General features: G+C 39.6%; 1 protein-coding gene across 7 annotated transcripts in view; it reads right to left on the reverse strand.

Moving 5' to 3' along the window:
- anks1a.S (ankyrin repeat and sterile alpha motif domain containing 1A S homeolog) overlaps positions 1-23443 on the reverse strand; it is a 184458-nt gene that overhangs the window by 99748 nt on the left and 61267 nt on the right. For all 7 annotated transcript variants that reach the window (XM_018248197.2, XM_018248200.2, XM_018248199.2 and 4 more), the window contains 3 exon segments: positions 22284-22580; positions 6871-6946; positions 254-355 (listed from right to left, as the gene is read on the reverse strand). In XM_018248197.2, coding sequence (XP_018103686.1) covers positions 254-355; positions 6871-6946; positions 22284-22580 — 475 coding nt within the window.

A 23443-nucleotide genomic window follows, 5' to 3' on the forward strand; every position in this document is an offset into this window, starting at 1 on the left:
TTTATGAAGAGAATGTTTGATTTTGCCATCCAAATGGTGTGTAAAATTGGGATAACTCATTTATTCCATTATCTGAACCAATGATTGCATCACAAAAGGGGTGGAGGGGTAGAGTACATCACTGAGGATGAATACCATGCTCTGTCAGATACTGACAAGGAATGTTTGGCACCATACACTCAAGTCAATTGGCAGCTCTGTCAAGGATCAACAGCAAATATCATTAACAAATTCCTTAAAGTGTCAATCTCACCCTTAATAAGGGCAGCAATCTGTTTGCATTTCTGAGAAGGTAGCTCTTGGACGATATCCAGTGCAGTCATTCCCTTATTATCTGTAATGTTTACATCTATACCTGTTGGAAAAAAGAAAAATATATATGCAAGATATAAAATACAAAATATATTTAACTTGCTAAAAGACATACCTTCAAATTGAACAATCCATGCAAAACGTTATATCTGCAGCAGAGAAGATGGCAAATAAATCGACTTAAAAAACAAAAGATCCTTTATGATTTCTGAAAAGCATTCAGATACGGACTCACTTTTTTTAGAAGCCTGGACTAGAGTGACACTTTGGTATGCCTACTATCTATTTCTATAAAAGGTATGTGCATCTCTATGCAGTTGACTCAGGGCAGGGCAACTGCATCAAACTATACCAGTAAATTACTCAAAATAATCCAAAGGGGATTTTAGATTTAAAGGAGAAGGAAAGGCAAAAGCTATGAACTACCTCACTCTTAAGTTCTCATCTAGATGTCTTAAATCGCAATAGTTTCAGCTTTCCTATTGTATATAAAATAAGTAAATCGTGCATCATCATTGGCTCTCATTCAGTAAACCACAGCCACCATCTTGGTAAAGTGTTACAGGCTTCCTTTTCCTATTCTTCACTAATGCGCATGCACCAAACAAACACTCCCCCTTACCCCAGGTGCAAATCGTAGATGAGAGGAAAGCTGCGCCCTGAAGCAAGCGTAATAGAAGTAAATTTGGCCCAATGCGACTCAAGGCTGCCTCAGGCAGCCTAGAAGAGGCTAGAGGAAAATTCAGTGACGTCACAGGAGTCCTGCAGACGCATTATCGTCAGAGCACATTTACTACTGCTAAACACCAGGGAGATAGGATTTACTACGCTATGTAAGAAATTACTCTTCCAGAATTGCCATAGAGCTTTACTTATTTTTTAGCTTTCGTTGTCCTTTATTGGAAAATCCCTTTCTCATAGGATTGTCAATGCAGATGCTAGATGGTTGTATTCCTTGACCTCTGGAGCCAGGACAAAAGAATAACTGGGTCTCCTCCCTTCTAAGGTTGTACTCCGTGCAGACGCTAGGGGACATGCAAAAGCTGTGCCCCTAAAGTGTGGGTCTCATCGGATTAAAGCTTAACAGCTGCCTTTGGGACCTTAAACACATGGGCGGGCCCAAATGGAGGGCCTGTAGTCTATAAAATTGAATAAAGGTAGACCTAAAGCAGACCTTCACAGGAAATGGTGTGGTAAGAGGTCTACTACAATAATAAGCTGTCTATTACCATAAGCTAGGCCAATAGTCTCAACTAGCCATTTAGCTACGGTTTTGTTGGATGCTGAGGAGCCCTTCCTGGCACCACCATATGTGACAAAGGAGGTGTCTGACAATCTAAAGCAGGGCTGTCCAACTGGCCCCCTTGTGTGGCCCCCCACATGAAAGTCTGCCTGCTGTGCCTGCTTACTATATGAAAGCTTTAAAAGGTATCACTACAGAAATTAACTGACCCCTGCATCGTTTAAACCTCAGAATCAGACCGTATCTCAGTGGATAACACTGGCTTCCATTATCGGCCCTCCAAAATGTAGAACAGAAAAACTCCGGCCCTCTGTACCACAGAAGCTGGACAGCACTGATCTAAAGGATTTGGTTCTTTCCAAGATATATTTTACTGCATGGACCACATCTTAGTGTTGGATATATGTGGGAGGGCAAGTTAATCTCCACATTAATGTGGAATGAAGAGACCAGCTTTGGTAGAAAGGATGACCTTGTCCTGAACAGTACCTTATCCTTGTGAATCACTAAACAGGGTGTTTTACAGGACAAGGCTGCTAGCTCCGAGACATGTTGCCTCTTTAGGATGGTCATGTTGATGGATGCCTTCCTCGCTTTCAAGAGGATCTGTCATGCAGCATGGAGGTATTGCCATGCTTTATCGGTCCCTTTGTCAGTAGGTCCGGAATCTATGGTAGGCACCAAGGTATGGCTATGGACATTGATACGAGATCTGCATACAAGGGCCGATATGGCCAGTCTATCCCAATTAGTATCATGTCCCCTCTTCTGAACCACCCATGGTAGGATAGCCAGTGGAGGAAAGGGATACACAAGTTTCAGTTGGAGGCCAGCATATCTATGTTTGGTACCCCCCACCAGTGCACTATTTGATGGAAGACATGAGTGTTCAGGGACAATTCCTCCTGGTCGATGGTCCAGCGACTGAGGTAGTCTGTATCCCAGTTTTGGACGCATATTATGTAGACTGCTGAAAGTGCTGGGACTATCAGTTCTGCCCACGTAAGTATTGTAGCTACCTCTAACATTGCCTGTCCCTCCCAGTATGTTAAGGTAATGTATGCGGCAGCTGTGGTGTTTTTGGATTAGGTGCATAGTGAATGGCTGGGTCCAGGTTGCAATGGCCTTGTTGATGGCCCTGACCAAAGTATATTGATTGGTAGTAGTGATTCTGCCAATGACCAAGTCCCTGGCAAGTTGGAGATAGGAAAACTGCCCCCCCCCCCAACTGGAGCACCTGGCGCCCATTGTGACGACATTCTATGGTGCAGGTCCCAAAGCCTGCCCTTGTACAGGTTGTCTGGCCACTGAAAATGGTATCAGTCTCTGATTATGGCGAGGACCCATGGGTCTTGTGTTTGCCAAGTTGAATGAAAGTCTGTCAGCCTTACATCCACATTCGGGGCCTGGTTGTAGTGGATGGTGTCATGCTGAGCTGGTTTTAGGGGGTAAGTGGTCTTTTTGACTGCTTTGCTTGTGCCATGATGGCCAGCCCATTTGAAATCTTGGCTGGATTGGGTGGTCCTGTAGGAGTTTTGAAAGCAATAAAGTAGTCTGCTATGAGAAGATCAAGAGCATTGGTTGTAGGATCTGGAGGTATTCTCTTGTCTGGGTTTCTTGCCGGTTGGTAGGAAGGAGCAATTATCTGCATAAGATCTGAGCCCTCCTAGCAAGTACTGTGTTGACACTGGATTTCACCATATCTATAGATGAATTGACCAAAAAGGAGATGGTCTGATTAAGTCGATGTCTGTGAGCAAGGCTTGTTGGGATGTTGGTGGAAGTAATACTTGGCACCAATGTTGAGCTGTGCAAGCAAGGACAGCTGATGCTGTAGCTGGATTTAAGACTAATCTATACAAGGTTGGCAGACTGGATATAAGGCACAAGCTGTCACCAAGCATAATACATTACAGTTATTGAACGGTTGAGATGGACACTTTCAAACACAGATGTATGTTACAGCTAAAGGCTATGTTGGGACCCTCAAGAATATCTAGGAGAGCTAAACCTCGATGGACTAAATGGTAAGAGATGAACTTAACTGAGACTCACTATAGAGGGGTCGGGTCAATGTCATTCCATGGGCCCCAAATTTTATCAAATTTCATTGGTGCTCCCCTAGCTTCGTAGGTGAGTTTGTAGAGGGGTACTACATTATTAACCAATTGTATGCAAGCTCTGAGAGAGGGTGAGAGGTTACCCATCCAGTGGAGGGCTACCGTTTTTTTTTTTTTTTTGCATAAAAAAGTAGAATTCCAAAACAAATTCGAGCATAATTGGCTGGGATTATCTCTTCTAGGACCCCCAAAAGGCAAACAGTAGGTATTACTCTCAGGAAGTTAAGGTTATCCACTAGATAGTTTACGACTTGTGTCCAAAAGCTTAATATGTGTGGCATTCCCAGATTAAATGGAAGAAATCTGCAGCCAGTTGGTGACACCTGGGACAGGAGTCACAAGGGATTTGGCCCATCTGTTTGAGTCGTACGAGAGGTATGTAAAAATGGTGCATAATTTTATACTGTATTAGTTTGTCTTTCAATGAAATTGTGCCAGCGTATATGTGCTCTGTTGCTTCGTCCCAGTTATCTTATTCAAGGCCTACAATTTTGCAAGTCCACCACTCTTGTGCTAAGTGAAAAGGTTTGGGGCCGGATAAAAGGAGTTGTTGGTAGAGCCGGGACACTAGTTTTGCTGGGTTGGGATCATGGAGGGCTTCTTCTATGACAAGGCTAGATTGCTGGGGAGTAAGAGTGCTAAATTGGGAGTGGAAGGTATGTCGTAATTGGAGGTACTTAAAAAGCAGAATTTGCGTTAGGTGGCACTTTTGTTGCAGTGTGGGATAGGTGGGGAAAGTGTGGTTTTCAAGGAGGTCCTTCAAGCATTTTATTCCTTGCCTTGGTCAAAAAAAACAGAGTCTTGCAAGGATCTAAAGTGATTTAAATAGGAATTTCACCAGAGTGGGAGGTGAGGGGATAGGAGGGGTGGTGTATGTCTCAAGATCTTGAGGGCTATCAGTCAAGCCTTATGTGGGGTAGTTAGTGTTGTTGGTAGAGGGCCAGAATCCCTGGGATTCCGATAAAGAAAGCTGCGAAGAATCTACCATGAGGACAATAAAAGAGCTTGTAGCTGCGAGTTTGGGTTATATGGGTCAGGGTTAAAGCACCAGTGGAGGTAATATATTTGTGAAGCTACGTAGTACCAATGGAAGTTGGAGAGGGCCAGTCCTCCCTCCTCGCATGGGGCACACAACTTTGACCAAGCAATTCTGGGTGTTTTATTGTTCCAGAGAAGGGGATCAAGATTTGGTTTATACTTTTAAAGTACTTTTTGGGGAAAAACACTGGCGCATCGTGGAGAAGGTAGAGAATTTTGGGGAGGTAAATCATTTTAATGACATTGACCCTACCCCAGAGAGATAGAGGGAGTTTAGTCCACCAGTTTAAGGTATTGGTCAGATTGCTTAGAATTGGGTCAAGGTTTAAGGTAGTATATCTGTATGGTACCAAGTCTACTTTTAGTGTCTTGTCCCTGCCCTTCTTTTGCTCCTCTAGTACAGGATACAAAGCATAGTGTCATAGCGATTCTGCGGTCTGACTTAGAGCATTCAGTGTCAAACACTTGTCTGGTTGCTTCCGCCTGCTGTCTTCGCTATTGTGTGGTTGTTGGTCACGTGTAGTTGGATGTGACATACATGGGTTAGGAGGGTTAGACTGTAAATGCATTTAAAACAGAGCGCGCATGCACTTGGAATTGTGTTTGCGTCACTAAACTTACGTGTACTGTGAACCTGGTAATCTGCTGCCTGAGAATCAGCACAAAATGGGAAAGACTCGTCACCAGTTAACCTGTAGTACTCGACCTTGCAGGACAGTTTCAACACAGTTGGGTTGATGTGTTATCCCTTGCTCCAGTCCTTCCCTTGTTGAGATTCTAACTAATATTGACAAGTGGTAGCCCATTAGTTCCTTTTGCTGGATGCTATTAATGAGAGAACAGTCACTTGTACAGCCCTAGGCGGTAACTCTGCAAACCTCCAAGAAATAGAAACTAAAAGCCCAACTACACAAACTAACAGTACTGTCATCTACTTTCTTGACAGGACAGAATAAAAATTGGATCTTAGAGGTGGAGTTCACCTTTATATAGAAGGGAGGAGATCCAATTATCCTTCTGTCCTGCCTCCAGAGATCAAGGAATATAAACCCCTAGTGTTTGCATTGACAGGACGGGCCGCTTAGAGAAAAAGTTGTTTTCAGTAGAGTTATTTAGCCAAAAATTTATCTAAAAAGACTAGAGTAACATAGTAGCCGGAACACAACTTCCCCTTTGTCTGTCAGTCATTGACTTAAAGGAGAAGGAAAGGCTGAAATTAAGTAAGCTTTATTAGAAAGGTCTATATAAATAAACCAGTAAACCATCAAAGTAATGCTGCTCTGAGTCCTCTGTCAAAAGAAACACTGCATTTCTATTGTGAAAAAATAGGCTTCTGTATTAGACTTCCTGTTTTCAGCATAAACCTTCAGGGCTAGGGCTTGAGCATGCTCAGTTTGTTCCTCTCTCCCCCTCCCCCCCCCTTTCCTGTAATCTGAGCACAGAGCTATGAGTGAGCAGGGAGAGACTCAGACAGGAAGTCATGCCACACCAAGCTAATATGGCAGATGTTATCCTAAACAAACAGTGTCTACAGCTGTTTACTCAAGTATGATAAAGCATTATGCAGAATAAATATAGTCTTATAGCTTGCACTAGCGTGACTAATCTATTGGCAATAAACTGCTTCATTAGCTGTCTTTCTCCTTAAAAAAGCCACAAGGCACAGAACTGTTCAGTTAGTTTGCTTTAATCATTAATACGGAGGTTCGGACTTACGGGACAGTTTTGTTCTGTGTGGCCCCTTTGTGACCCAGTCTCTGTACAGGTTAGAAAAAGCCAAAAGAGGATGTTCTGCTCAGATAATATATTAGACAATGTGTCACTCCATCCTTTATGGATTACATTTTTGTACTAATTCTATTGGGAAAAAAAATTATTTTGCACAGCCTGTTACCCAGTTTTATCTTGACAGAACTGTTATTTTAACAGAATGAATTTCTAATAAAATTACTAGTTATGGGGCTCATGTTGAACAAAGCTAAACACTGCAACCTTTATTATACGCAGCAGGAGAAAATAGGGTATTTGAAGACAACAGAAATAGAAAGAAAATGGACATAAAAATATGCAAAAACAAATCACAGCACTACTGAATATGAAAATAAGAGTCTTTATTGAACTTGATAAATAGCTGGATATTACCTCAGCAGGTATTACCTGAATTCAGAAGCATAAGAACCACATCTGTCTTGCCAAATAAAGCAGCTTCGTGTAAAGCACTTCCCTTTTCGGTCTGTAAAACAAAAATATCATATAAATATTCCGGTACAGGGACTGTACGAGCAAATGTAGTATAGTAATGGAAAAATCCAATGGTTGTTTATTTAGTTCACTTTATTCAGAACACAGAACACAAAATAAGCAATATTATCTATTGCACTAATGCTTCCTCTCTGCTCTACGTGTTCCATGGACCTGCACATAGAAATGTTTGTACAAAGCAGGACAAATTAATCAAAGCCTGAAACAGTTAGGTTAACTGCAGACAGGGGCTGACCTGGGGGACTCAGAGGCCAAGACGCAACCCCTATTCTGCCATCGGATTCCTTTCTTGCCTACATCCAGAACCATTACACAGGCGCCAACACACATGGTGGTTGTGTAAACCAAAATCCAATGTGTGCTTGCACCAGACCCAAAACACAGCTATTTTTCTTCCAAAGTAAAATAGGTCATCCAGCAATTATTACACAACAACCTGCATGTGATTTACCAATGTCAGCACCTTTGATAAGCAGCATCATTTCTGGGACACCACAATGCTTTATTATGTGCACTTCAGTTTCACAAATTGGTGAAGCAGGCTGAGAAGATAAATAAAATAGAATAATAAAAATAATAGATATATAAAAAGTCCTTAAATGTGTGTCATTTTGTGTACAATTTGGTAGTGTGAGGTATTAATATTGTACATGACATGGATTCTGTCGAATTTTATGGTGTAATTTTTATTACTAAATGACACAGGTTACATTACAAATAATTCAGTCTACCATATAAAATATTATTCCTGAACCAACAAGTGTTTTTTTTAGCTGTAATATTGGTGTGTAGGCCGCCAGAACTTCAAAATAGAACTGCTTTCAGATAAACTATTGTTTCTATTTTTCAATGTAATGGAGGAGTCACAGTGGGACTTGTATTTTTACTATTGAGTCTTCTCATAGCTACCAGGAAGTTATCTTGTGTCAGAGAGCTGTTATTTGGTTACCTTTCCACTGTTCTGTTGATATACTGCAATGAGAGAGGAACTGATATCACTCCAACTTGTAGTGCAGCAGTAAAGAGTGACTGAAGTTTATGAGAGCACATGACTGAGGGCACCAGGGAAACCATTATGTCTAGCTCCATGTCAGATATCAAAATTAAATATAAAAAAATCTGAAAAACAGATTTCAATGAAGAAATTTGTTGGAGCAGCACTATTAACTATTTGAAAAAAACATGTTTTCCTGTGACAGAATAAGCTCACATGAACCATTTAGTAAGTGATGTGAGGCACATTATGGCAGAGAAGCTGAGAAAGTGACATGATAAAAACTAAAACGGTGCCAGGTAACCCTGCTTTTGACAAAATATTTCAAGGTGCAATGTGGGCAAAAGGTTGGCAATATATAATTTTTAGTATGCCATTTCAGGAAGGAAGGTAATAAGAACCATTTACCAATTTAAAATAAGCATTTACATTTGTCCTTTTCTATGTCAATAAAGTTTCCCAGCTATCTAAGTCCTCTATGTACTTGTAAAGAGTAATCATCTCCTCATATTTTAATACTTAATTTACTAGTTAACTTGCACATTTTAAATGGAGTGATATTCTTAGGGATTGAGAAATTAAGCATACTGCACAGACAAGGGTTCAATAAACAAGCAAAATGTCATCCCTCTATTTGATGACCCCTTTTTATGCAACTCAGTACTTCAATAGCACCTGACTGACATGGTTTAGAGTTACATATTTTATTATACATTATCCACAAACATTTATTAAATTAATCAATGCAATTAATCACATTTTAATAAATCAATTAAAAAGAACATCAAAACACAAACATTTTCATAATTTTCATATATTTGCATTTATCAACTGACCTTCATATGCCAGTTTTCACTTATGCAGTCAAATCTCCCCGCAAAGCGAAAACATTCCATATAGAACATATACGTAGTACTTACAATGATAATGTCATTAATAAGCAAGTACAAAAGCAAAAGACCATAGACAGACCCCAATCCTGAACTAACAGCACTGAAGTATGGTGTGCTTCTTTTTTCCCCTTTGTAATGTATTCCAGTACCTTATCCCTTATTTACCGATCCAAAAACTTCAAACTAACATGGTATAGTTCTCAGACAAAATAATTGCCCTTTTACCTATCTTGACCTGAACCACAATTTCGTGAAGGTCTCTGTGCTGCCTCAGAGATTACCTGAACAGAAATAGTGCAGCTCTAACTATAACAGGAAGGAGTGAGGAATCAAAAGACAGAACTCTGTCTGTTAATTGGCTCATGTGACCAGGAGGCTGCCCTTATTTTTTTTTAAGGAGAAGGAAAGCTCCAAGACAGTTTATTGCCAATAGATTAGCCACAATAGTGCAAGCTAGGATGCTATATTTATTCTGCAGAATTCTTTACCATACCTGAGTAAACAGCTCTAGATGCTGTCTCTGTTTGTTAGGATAACAGCTGCCGTATTCCCTTGGTGTGATATCACTTCCTGCCCGAGTCTCTCCCTGCTCACTCATAGCTCTAAACTCAGATTACAACAGGAATAGGAGGAGGGAGGGGGAGAGGAGCAAACTGAGCATGCTCAAGCCCTGCCCTGGAGGTTCATGCTGAAAACAGGAAGTCTGATACAGAAGCCCATGTGTACACAATAGAAGGAAAGAAATGTGTTTTTTCTTTTGACAGAGGACTCAGATAAGCATTACTTTGAGGGTTTACTGGTTTATTTATATAGACCTTTCTGATAAAGCTTACTTAGTTTTAACCTTTCCTTCTCCTTTAAAATGGCAATTTTCTATTTAGGATTACGCAATGGCACATACTACTAAAAAAGTATATTATGAAAATGGTTTATTTACATGAAGCAGGGTTTTACACATGAGCTGTTTTAAGCAATATATTTTAATAGAGACCAACATTGTTCCAGGGTATCTTTTTCCTTGTGCCAAATTAAAGGATCTGCTTTTGAAAATAGCTAGAAAAACATGAAAAGTGAACTGGATGCTCCGTTGTGCGTTCTTCCGGTCCCTGTATCTGCTCGACACCTCTAAGGTCTGCAGCTTTAATATATGCTTATATCATTACCCCACAAAGCTATCCAAAGGAATATTAACATACATTTAAGCTGCAGACGCTGAAAAAAAGTTTCGCCTGTTCTGCCTTTGATGTCACTGTTAATTAATGTGTTTAGTGCATGGCTTTAATTCTGCTTTGTCTTGACAGACTGCTTCACCTTTTTAATCCCTTGCTCCCTCCTAAAAATGGTGTAACAGCCTAAAATCACAGCCAAGTCACCTTTAATACCACCATGTCTTAGTAATGGCTATTGTAACTTAATTTTCTCTGCATACAAATAACTCTAACTCTCCCATTTTGCATGATAAGCACTAGTGGATGTTACTACTATTTATATTTATTATTCATTGGGGAGTTTAATCTAAAGCTACGTTTAGATGGGATCTCTTTAAGAAGTATAATTAGTGCCCCCTCACTCCTTCCTCCCCATGGCCCCATTCTAATCCCACAGCTCCATATACACACCCAACAAGCAACTTCAAGACCTATGTCAACATTTTGATTTGCAGTGACTATGACATGTGTCATATATTGCAGGGCACACCGGTCATAGATTGGTGGAGAACAGTTACACATTGTTAGGGCCACTAGGCACTGAAACACTAGGGTAAATATGTTGTGCCGCTTCAAAACACTATTTAAAGCAGTCCCTTCCTGTGGAATCCTGCCGAAAAAGCATTCCTACCGGGCTACAATTTTATGGATTTCCTTGCAAATATTAAAGTTAAGTCCAATAAACATATATGAAACAAACTAATTATTTAAGTCAAAGAGAACTTTATTTGATGAATTTCCTTTACAAATATTTTATGTCTGGAAATAAAGTGACATGTTTAAAGCTTTATATGCAATATCATCAATGTGTAATTGCAATGTTCTACAAGGCCAAAAGAATAGATGGAAAAATCTATCTTTTTTTTTTTTGTTTTTTTTGTTTTTTTTACAGATATTGACACCTCAGAGCATTTAATATACAACTCATATCTTACACCAAAAATATGTGCATATAATTTTTTTTATTTAATCAAGATTTTTAATATACACACACACACACACACACACACACACACCTACCTTTCTTTCCTATCTGTATGGGCAGTATATAGGAGTGGTGGTGATAAAAAAAATTAGAAAATATAACTGTAAAGCAAAAAAAGGTAAAATATTCTAATATTGTCCGGCTGCACGGTCTGTACCTGGGCCCATCCCTCCATCGTTACTTTACTGGGGGGGCATCTTCAGGGAAAACCACAAAAAAAACCATGTCCTTGTCTATATGCCCTGAAATGGTGGCAAGTGAGCTGCAGAGTCACCCCTACCAACATGCATACTAATAACAGCCTGACTGTGGGATGACTAAGCCTTGATGTAGTTTCAAAGCATAGAAGTTCTGCAGTACATTTTCGATGTTTAACTGGTTCACTGTTGACCTCTGCAAAAACCTGGCACTTGCCTGCATTAATGTAGTTAAAAGACAATCAACACAGCCATTTTAGTGCCAGATCTGAAGATCCTGCAACAGACTGAGAAAGAGCATGCTTTGAAAGTCAGCATGTATTATAGCATTCAGCTAGAGCTGCAGAAAGATAGTTTGTTTTGCTATCTCTTCGTCACTTTGGACAGAATGGTCGTGCTGTCCCCTGTTCCTGGGCAGGTGACAGCCGCTGTGTAGGCAGATGCCATGAGCTTGAAGGGGCCTCTTGCACTTGGCTAACATAACCACTTGTATTAAAAAAAAAAAAAAAAAAAAAAAAAAAAGTAATTATATAATATAACCACAGCCAAATTGATGAGAAATAAATGCATCAAAAGAGAATTCAGATTAAATTGCAAATAAAATGACACATACAGTCATAATAGGCGTTCTAAAGTAAAATCCTGTGCTGAAATCCATTTTTCAAAGGAAATTTAATTGTATTAAATTAAAAAAAAAAGCATCAGAAAAGCCATATCTTTGTTTTTCCAGGCTACCCACAGCTCCCTGAATTTTGCATTGATAGAATGTACGTATGAACAACTTTATTTGTAAAGCACTGCTAAGAAGCCACAGCACCGTACAATGAATAAAAGTACACACAGGGAGTATAAATCACATAACAAATGCAACTAGATGGTGTCGTTTCTGAAGAAACCACAAGATGTTGGCTTTGAAACGCAAGAGGTGTTGGGGCCAGTCGCCCCTGGTGCATAGAGAGTACACAAAGTTGGTAGAATCTGGTTTAAAACTGTGAAAATTGAAGCAGATCAAATTGTACCATTAAAATCAATCCAAAAAACCTGATTGGCTGTTTTTGGCTCCACCCACTTTTAAAATTTGAATCCCAGTCCCCCTGTGACCGACTGTGCCAAGTTTGATGTCCCTGCCATTAACTGTGAAAGAATGGCAGCAACTTATATATTGACATTGATTAGCAATAGGTAACATTTGATTGGCTGTTTTAAGCTCCACCCAGTTTTCCGAATTTTAACCCCAGTCACCCAGTCATGGTCTGTACCAAGTTTGGGGCCTCTGGCTTTAAAACTGTGAGAATGGTAGTATTTGAAACTTTTACATTGAAGTCAATAGGTAAAATGTGATTGGCTGTTATTGGCTCCGCCCACTTTTCCTAAATTTTGACCACAGTCACCCAGTGAGTAATTGTGCTGAGTTTGGGACACTTGGCATGGACGCCATAATAATAGCAGCAATTTGGCGTTTTACATTAAGGTCAATGGCTGAAGTCCGATTGGCTGTTGTTGCCCCGCCCCCTTTTTTTCCTAATTCTGAACCAGAGTCACCAAGTGACTAACACTTTAAGGTTTCGGAATCATGACATTAAACCTGTAAAAATGGCAGCAGTTTTATGTTTTTCTCTTGAAAATCAATGAATGACATTTGATTGGTTGTTGGTGGCTCCACCCACTTTTCCTAACTTTGAAGTGCAAACACCCAGTGACCACATTTGTGATATTCGAGGTCCATGACAGCAATAATGTGCAAATGGCAGCAATTTTAATTTTTCCCATTGAAATCATCAAAGAAATCTGATTGGTTGTTTTTGGCTCCACCCACTTTTCCAGATTTTGATCCCGGTCCTCCAGTTACCAACTGTGCCAAGTTTGAGGACCCTCCCATGAACAATCTAAGAGCGGCGACAGTTTTAACTTTTCCCATTGAAACAAATGGCTAATATTTGATTGGCTGTGGTAGACTCCGCCCACTTTTCCAAATTCTAACCCCAGTGACCCATGGTGCCAAGTTTGGGGTCTCTGGCTTTAACACTGTGGGAATGACAGTGTTTGACATTTTCTCATTGAAGTCAATAGGGAAAATCTGATTGGCTGTTTGTTGCTCCGCCCACTTTTTGGAGTCCCCAAAATGTGACAGAACTTTTCAGGTTGACCCCATGACTAAGTGACCCAAGTTTGGTGAGTGTAACTTTAATGCTGTACGAGTGGCGAAAGTTTCAAATTTGCCAATGAAAGTCTATGGGAAAAAATGGGGTCTTTGGGGGGCCGCCACAGGGCCACGGAGGGTGGGATTGCTTAACAGAGCACAAGCAACCTATTCGGGTATGAGCCCAACAAGTGTGCAAAGTTTCATAATTGTACTCCTAAAACTCTGGGAGGAGTAGCGTTTAGAAAATTGCTAAAATTTCATTGGCTGTTGGTAGCTCCGCCCACTTTGGGGTGCCCCCCAAAAATACATATTTTTATTCGGGGTGACACCAACAATATGCGGTCCGAGTTTGGGGAGTGTAGCTTCAAAACTGTACGAGCGGCATCGATTTGAAAATTTTCCCTGTCAAAGTCAATACGAAAAAAGGCGTCTTCGGTGGTCCGCCGCACGGGCGCAGTGGGTGGGATCGCTTACTAAAGCACAAGCAACGTACTTTGCTATAAGGCGAATAGGTGTGGAAAGTTTGGCGCTTGTACCCCTAAAACTGTAGGAGGAGTAGCGTTTAGAAAACCGGGGGGCGCTAATAATAATAATAAGAAAGAGAGGTACATTTCCTGAAGAAAATGTGAGTGGTGCTTGCCGTGGCAAAACTCGGGCCCAAATCTGATTGGCTGTTGTTGCCCCGCCCCTTTTTTTCCTAATTGTGAACCACAGTCACTCAGTGACTAACATACCAAAGTTTGGGAATGCTGTCATTTAATGTGTAAAAATGGCAGCATTTCTATTTTTTTCTATTGAAAATCAATGAATGAAATTTGATTGGTTGTTGGTGGCTCCGCCCACTTTTTCTAAACTTGAAGTGGAAACCCCCAGCGACCACATTTGTGATATTCAAGGTCCCTGACATCAATACTGAGAGAATGGCAGCCTTCTTAATTTTTCCCATTAAAACCAATCAAAGAAATCTGATTGGTTGGTTTTGGCTCCACCCACTTTTCTTAATTTTAATCCCAGTCCCCCAGTGACCAACTGTGCCAAGTTTGAGGACCCTGCCATTAACCGTCTAAGAGCGGCAGCAGTTTAAAATTTTCCTATTTAATTGAATGGCTGAAATTTGATTGGCTGTTGTAGACTCCGCCCACTTTTTGTAAATTTTGGCTGCAGTCACCCAGTGACCCACGGTGCCAAGTTTGGGAGCTCTGGCTTTATTACTGTGAGAATTACAGCTGTTTACATTTTCTCATTGAAGTCAATAGGGAAAATCTGATTGGTTGTTTGCGGCTCCGCTCACTTTTTTGGGTCCCCAAAATAGGACAGAAAAGTCACAACACCCCATTCCCGAATAAGCTGAACGGTTTGACACCTCATTCATGGGTCTGCGACAAACTAATTATTCGATAAATTCCCCATTATAAGTCAATGGGGCAAATTTGGGGACCTCTCCTGCCCCGGGGGTAAAACTTATACCCTCGTGTGGGGTATCATCTGACACAGGTCGCAAACCTCTTCAAATGTGGTAAATTTAACGTTTCTACAAGATTCCCTCTCTGCGCTAGAATCCGTCAAAAGTTGGCCTCAATGTTAATCTATGGGACTTTTCGGGGTGGTTAATTGCCCCCGCAAGGGGCAATTAACCACCCACCCCTTAGAAAAGTCATACCAACCCATTCCCGATTAAGCCGCACGATTTGACACCTCATTCATGGGTCTAGGACAAACGGTGCGGGACTAGTTACGCGCCAAACTTTCATACGGAAGAAGAATAAAAACTAGAGAGGTACATTTCCTGAAGAAAATGTGAGTGGTGCTTGCCGTGGCAAAACTCAGGCCCAAATCTGATTGGCTGTTGTTGCCCGGCCCCTTTTTTTCCTAATTGTGAACCACAGTCACTCAGTGACTAACATACCAAAGTTTGGGAATGCTGTCATTTAATGTGTAAAAATGGCAGCATTTCTATTTTTTTCTATTGAAAATCAATGAATGAAATTTGATTGGTTGTTGGTGGCTCCGCCCACTTTTTCTAAACTTGAAGTGGAAACCCCCAGCGACCACATTTGTGATATTCAAGGTCCCTGACATCAATACTGAGAGAATGGCAGCCTTCTTAATTTTTCCCATTAAAACCAATCAAAGAAATCTGATTGGTTGGTTTTGGCTCCACCCACTTTTCTTAATTTTAATCCCAGTCCCCCAGTGACCAACTGTGCCAACTTTGAGGAGGCTGCCATTAACCGTCTAAGAGCGGCAGCAGTTTAAAATTTTCCTATTTAATTGAATGGCTGAAATTTGATTGGCTGTTATAGACTCCGCCCACTTTTTGTAAATTTTGGCTGCAGTCACCCAGTGACCCACGGTGCCAAGTTTGGGAGCTCTGGCTTTATTACTGTGAGAATTACAGCTGTTTACATTTTCTCATTGAAGTCAATAGGGAAAATCTGATTGGTTGTTTGCGGCTCCGCTCACTTTTTTGGGTCCCCAAAATAGGACAGAAAAGTCACAACACCCCATTCCCGAATAAGCTGAACGGTTTGACACCTCATTCATGGGTCTGCGACAAACTAATTATTCGATAAATTCCCCATTATAAGTCAATGGGGCAAATTTGGGGACCTCTCCTGCCCCGGGGGTAAAACTTATACCCTCGTGTGGGGTATCATCTGACAAAGGGCGCAAACCTCTTCAAATGTGGTAAATTTAACGTTTCTACAAGATTCCCTCTCTGCGCTAGAATCCGTCAAAAGTTGGCCTCAATGTTAATCTATGGGACTTTTCGGGGTGGTTAATTGCCCCCGCAAGGGGCAATTAACCACCCACCCCTTAGAAAAGTCATACCACCCCATTCCCGATTAAGCCGCACGATTTGACACCTCATTCATGGGTCTAGGACAAACGGTGCGGGACTAGTTACGCGCCAAACTTTCATACGGAAGAAGAATAAAAATAAGTTTGCAAGATAACAGTAGTGATGCTTTGCTTCGCAAGCACCACTAAAAATAAGTTTGCAAGATAACAGTAGTGATGCTTTGCTTCGCAAGCACCACTAATAAGTTTGCAAGATAACAGTAGTGATGCTTTGCTTCGCAAGCACCACTAATAAGAATAAGAACGAGCTGAACTAGTAGATCAAGATGTTGGCTTTTTCAAAGCCAACATAATAAGAACGAGCTGAACAAGTAGATCAAGATGTTGGCTTTTTCAAAGCCAACATAATAAGAAGAATAAGAACGAGCTGAACTAGTAGATCAAGATGTTGGCTTTTTCAAAGCCAACATAATATAGTGAATAAAGTACCCCCTCTTGTAAAATATAAGGATATTATAAGTTACCGAGGAGTTTCATGACCATATAAAAACACGAGGCCGAAGGCCGAGTGTTTTTATACAGGTCATGGAACTCCGAGGTAACTTCTAATATCCTCATATTTTACAACTGGGGGTACTTTATTTATTATAATACACAAATTTTAGTGAGTCATGTGACAGAAATGACATCACTACTCACCGTTTATAACTGATGACATCACTACTCACCGTTTATAAGGATATAATTTACAGGATATTCATGGCTTTTGTGTATTATAAATAGATACAAAGAACACAGAGCTTAAGTGCTATGTGGTAAGAGACACAACAGGAAAGTGCTCCATGCACTGTAGCCTACAGTCTAAGTGGATGGGTGGCTAACATACAGGCACAAATTGGAGGGGAAATGTACACAAGGTAAAGACATTGACTAGGCTAGTGTTCTAGTCCTCCAAAAGGTTTTTTCTTGAAGATATTGAAACAACATTTCTTATGGAGGAATTCAGGGATGCAATTACAGAGTTAAGGAGCAGCAAGATAGAAAGGTTTAAGGTGTGAAGACTGCCAGGAATGTAGAGCGAGTCAAGTGAAGAAATGTAGAGGGCTCTGAATGTTAGCAGAAGGCAGTCATGTCAAGGATTTTAATTGGGTTTGAACAGGTTTCCTCTTAAGAGAAAGCAGGAGGAGCAGATTAATTGCATAGGAGAGAGAGATGAGAGTCAGGAAAACCAGTTAGCAGGATACTGCAATAGTCTAAATGGGATAGGATAAGGGCATAGTTTTGTGTTTTGGCTGTTATTAGTGAAAGAAAGGGGTGCACCTTGGCTATATTGCGGTGGAAGAAGTGGTAGGTTTTGGCAGTAGTATTAATATGATTAGAGAATGAGAAAAGCTGGTCAAAGATAACCCCCAGGCAGCATGCTAAATTAGGGTCAACGGTTATGGTGAAACGAAAAGAGAGGCTAGGTTTAGGTGAGAAAAAATATGTACTCAGTTTTGGTTAGGTTGAGCTTGAGATGGCATTGGTTCGTCCAGGAGTAGATAGCTAGTAGGAAGTTGGCAATCTGGGTCTGAAAATCAGGGGTCAGCAGTTAGTGAAGGGTATCTAACATCTGTATGTCATCAGCATATAGCTGATATTTAAGGCCAAATGAAGATATATGGTCTCTTAAAGAGAAAGTGTAGAAGGAGAAGACAGAGGACAAAATACAGAACCCTGAGGCACCCCCACACTAAGCTGAACCAGGGCAGATGCTTTGTTAGCAAAAGTAACAGAGAAGGAGCGGTCAGAAAGGTAGGAAAGGAACCTGAATGCAGCTTGATCCCGGATACCAAGTGAATGAAGAATATGTAATACAACAGAATGGGCAACAGTACCAAAAGCAGAAAATAAGTCCAAGAGAATAAGAACAAAGTAATGTCGTTTGGCCTTAGCAGTCTAGAGATTGTTTGCACCTCTAAATAAAGTAGTGTCAGTAAAGTGTGCACATTAAAAGCCAGACTGCATAGTCAGGCAGATTAAAGGTGCAGACAAAGTTAGTAATATGAGAAAAGACAAGGCGTTCCAGAAGTTTAGAGGCTAGTGGTAAGAGAAAGGCAGGGCTATAGTTACACAAACAGAATGGGTTTCATTGAAGCCTCTTACATAATGGGTTTCATTGAAGCCTTTTACAGCATGGGTTTGAAACAGGCCTGACTGAATAATGAGGCAAAAATACCAGAAGTTTGTGAGGAACTGTAAGTATGAGTAAGTACTGGAGTAAGGAGAGGAGCGCACTGTTTTAGTACTGGTGATAGCATTGGATCAAGTGAGCAAGTTGCTGATGGGGAGGAAAGGAGAAGTTTTGAGACTTCAGACACAGTTATAAGATCAAAAGAGTTGAAAAAAGAAAGGGTAAATTTTGGAAGGGTTAAAATAATGGAATCAGAAGGGAGGGAAAATAGTTATAGAATCCTGGGGGGGGGTATACTGTATGTTCAGATGTTATCATTTCATTTGTAGACGGATAAACAAACAGTTTGAATAAGGAAAACATTATGGGTACTACTATTCTAGTAGTATAGTACTCTTGTTTAGCCTGGGATAGAGCAGCACTAAGGCAGGAAATAAAAATTCAGGAATACAACCCAAAAATCTACAGGATTTCATCCAAATGCACTCTACCCTTCGGTAAAAGAGCACAGAAACTTAAGACTTCCCAGGAAAAACCTACTTGTATAAACCTACATTGTCAGTCTGAGATCCTGTGATTGGTTAAAACAATGCCTACAGCCTGGCATAAATGGCAAGTTGGCTATGCATTAAGTTAAGACGAGAAAGTCGAAACACAAAAGTGTACAAACAGCATGATTTGTCATGCAAATGGTGCCACTGGACACCATATAAAATAATTCATATGTGGAAAAAATGTTAAAAATGTTTATCAAACAAATAAAGAAACCCAACAGCTGACTCATCATTAGGTTGACTGCTATCCCCAGTCAGGTTGCATGTTGCCAGGGATGTTTCTGCAACTATAAATTGAATCCATGTCAGTGGGTGATTGGAACCATCTTTAAGATGGCCCTAGGACAAGAGATAAAAGTTAAAAAAGTGACAACTTGTTGACCTGACTGCATGTTACTTGTTGACCTGACTGCATGTTATGGGATGAAGCAATGCTAATTCAGAGCACTCACACATGCTTGCACGCACACAACATGCAATTTGCCAATTGTACACATACATACACACTTACACAATTTTGTGTCTTTTTTTTTGCCTGAAATTTTTTTTTTATTGCTATTGAGAATAGCATATTTGCTAATTGCACTGCGCAATACCATTTGTATGTTATTATTACGGTGATTATATTGCAATTTCTGTGATTTTGGTGCATTTTTAGCCATTTTATTGCATGTTTAGCCATTTTATTGCATTTTCAGCTTTGAGTAGGTGTTGTTCGCTTATTTCTGTCCGTAAAACCTATTTGCCCATGCGAACATATTCAAACTGTGATTCTGACTGCTGATTACAGTATGAAAAAAAAACATTGATTTTTGTGGTTTTGTTGGATTTTAGTGATTTTATTGTATTTCGCTCTGTTACTTCATTTAGCCCATGGAAATTTTGTCTGCTATATATCCATTTTGGGGTCTCTAAATGCCAGATACTTTGGTTAATTCATGCACAATGGGCATCGAACTGTTTGGAGGACCCCTGACAATCATATTTAGGGTGCTTTTTCTTGGTACCTAATACAGTGTGGGATATGCGGAGCAGCAAAATAAAACCTTTGAAGTGATTTTTCAGAATTTTGATACATTTTTATAAATGCTATGTTCAGACCAGCTTTGATGTTTGGTAGTTAGGAGTAGAGAGACAGTTACCCATTTTGGAATCAGCAGAATATGTACTTTTCCAAAATATATGGGTTTCTGGGGTAAATCTACTGTTTCAGAACTTCTTGGCCTTGGAATCTAAAGTATGCAGTTTTCTGCCTTAGTGCTTTTAAAATTTGGTAATATACTGCCGGGAGTTTTTGCTGTACTGAAGTCTTAAATCTCCCTAAAACTATACATATCTGGTATTGGCACGTTCGAGAGACATGAGGCTTTTCAAATCAGATTTCATGTATAAAATGAAATATGTTTCTGGTCTAAATTCATAAACAGTTAGGTCCATAAATATTTGGGCAGAGACAATTTTTTTTCTAATTTTGGTTCTGTATATTACCACAATGAATTTTAAATGAAACAACTCAGGTGCAGTTGAACTGCAGACTTTCAGCTTTAAGTCAGTGGGTTGAACAAAAAGATTGCATAAAAATGCGAGGAACTAACCTTTTTTAACACAATTTTAACAGCTCATGATCCAACGACCTAAAGATTATTTTTCGGCCACCCTAACAGTTGGGCACAATTGTTGCTGAGGGTTTATTTTCAATTTAAAAAGTTTGCCGACCCCATTTGACACAGGACTGCATCAGCACACTGACACCCTATGCAGCACTCAGTATGGGCAATATAAGATTTAAAAATGACTGTGAATGTCAGCTAATTTGCATGCATTACTGTATCCCCATTGGTTCACTATCCTTACAGTCAGGAAGTAATCTTTCTTATGAACTATAGTGCGCATGCCTTTACTAGTACTAGATCAAGCTTCTGCTAGCTGTCCCATACAGTGCCCCTCTGTCTTAAAGGAAAACTATACCTAGAAAACGAATACTTAAGCAACAGATAGCTTATATCATATTAAGTGGCATATTAAAAAATCTTACCAAACTGGAAAACATATTTAAATATTACCATCTTATATGTACATCTTTTCCCTTTAACCATCTCATTCCTCTCTCAATTTTATTATATTCTCTATGCTGCCTTAGAGATTACCTGACCAGAAATATTTAAAGGAACAGTAACACCAAAAAAGTCAAGTGTTTTAAAGGAAAGACAATATAATGTAGTGTTGCCCTGCACTGACAAAACTGTCTTGCTTGCTTCAGAAAAATAAATATACTGTATATAAACAAGCTGCTGTGTAGCCATGGAGGCAGCCATTCAAGCACAGGACACATAGTAGATAACAGATAAGTTCTGAAGAATCCCATTTTATGTTAAAGAGTTTACCTGTTATGTGCCATGTATCCTGTACCTTTTATCCTTTTCAGCTTTGAATGGCTGCCCCCATGGCTGCATAGAAGTTTGTTTATATAAACTATAGCTGTGTTTCTGAAGCAAACATGCCAGTTTTACCAGTGCAGGGGGGGGGCACATTCCCACAGATTCATCAGCATGAAATCAAGTAAATATGCATACCACAAAAATAATGAAGGAATTCCTTAAACCATAAATCAAGTGTCCGCATCCACAAAATACGTACCAAGGGTTCTTCAGAGGTGCTGAGCCTCAGTTTGGAATAAATTTACCACAAAATCACATGCCTGCCCATATGACCAATCAGAATGCACCTTTTCATAGTATTATTGAATTAGTCAGCTGCTAATGTAATTTGTCCAAAAATCAAATCAGCAAATTATGACAAAGGACAAATCATGTAACTAAGTGGGTTTCAAAGGTGCTCTCAGTATCAAATAGGTAATTTATCCCATAATCACATGTCCCCTATTTGACAAATCAGATTGTGCCATCTCATAATTATGATAGACCTACGCAGCAGGATATTGCAACAAAGGGGAAAAAAAAAATTCAACTAGGGGTTTTAAAGAGCTATGAGCTTTAAATCCCACAAATCCACAACTGCTCAATGCATATACTATAAGAAGAAAACTACTGCCAAAGGAGAAAACATTCATCTAGGTTCTAAGGTTTAATCACATATGCAACACAAAATTCCACCTGAACATCTAACCAATGAGATTGCTCCATTTTATAGAACTGGGGAAGTACTTTACAAGGACACATACCACGGGGGTTTAAAGGATCAGTCTGCTTTCATCACACAACTAACCATTATTCCTATACAGATTTTTAATAAAGGACTGCACTTTTTTATAACTATATACAATAATAAACACATTACCTGTTTTATCACCACCGTGCAACAACCTAATTGTAGCAGTTAAAAAAAATAAAAAAAAATACCTGGTAATTAATGTCCATTAAAGCATCCAGCAACACTCTGACAACAGCTTTGTGCCCATTTCGAGCAGCCAGGTGCAAAGGAGTGTGCTTCCTCGTATGGCAGCTCAGTAGATTAGGATGTGCATTTAGCAGCAGCTTCACAACTTCCAAGCGCCCGTACAGGGCTGCCAAATCCAGTGGAGTCTCAAGCTTATTATTTCTCATTGTTGGATCTGTCAGCTCCTCCAGCAGGACACGCACCACATCTGTATGACCGTACTGTGCAGCACAATGCAGAGCCGTCTCATTATCATTATTCTGTAGGAAGATGAGGTAGAAACTCTAAATTGTCTTTATCTTTGTAACCTCAGAATTATATCTAAATAAACAGAAGACTAGGGTTAAATAATAACGTTTGCACAGAACATATGATGGAGGAATAGTGAAGAAGAGTCTCAGAAGATTGAACAAGACAAAAAAATTAACCCAGTAGATAAACATGGCAGTCACATGCCACAAAAAACATTCACAAAACAATGCAACCATAAATCTCATGACAAAAGTTTTGTTTTCAAGTATAAATATAAGAAACCTAACAAGGATCGTGGATTGATAGTTGTACCATGGAGATTTTTTTTTAGAACCCAACAAAAATACATATAGATCATCTAAAATATTCCATGGTAAAAGATAAGCTAGACAGTAACTGGCATGAGGAGTAAATACTACAAAATAGTAGGTGCAGTAATTAAAATTGCTTTCTTACATTAGTAAAACCCTTGGTTCATTTTAACTAGGCCATTATCTTACATGTGCATAAAATTATTTATTATGGACAATGTGAATACAGGTTTTTTTTTTGAAAGATTTAGAAAAATCTAAAATGTTCAGCCAAACCAAACAGATTCCTAAAATTCATATTATTTTTAACTACTGAAAAGTTAAAGGAGAAATTTTTAAATTCCACATTATACAGTTTTTATCTAATATGTTAATATATAAATTAGTGCTGAGATTTAGTGTTTAGATATTTTGTGGAGGATTCTATATTGAGCCAAGTCTAAAATTTGATTTAGTGTATACTTAATTAAAATACTTTATTTAGCAGTGCTATATATCACACAGTTTTACAAAAGGTTCTGTATTCAATACACCTTTCATATTAGTCTGTGCCCCAATGG

The sequence above is a fragment of the Xenopus laevis genome, chromosome 2S, assembly GCF_017654675.1.
Source record: "Xenopus laevis strain J_2021 chromosome 2S, Xenopus_laevis_v10.1, whole genome shotgun sequence".
In the NCBI taxonomy this organism is placed as follows: domain Eukaryota; kingdom Metazoa; phylum Chordata; class Amphibia; order Anura; family Pipidae; genus Xenopus; species Xenopus laevis.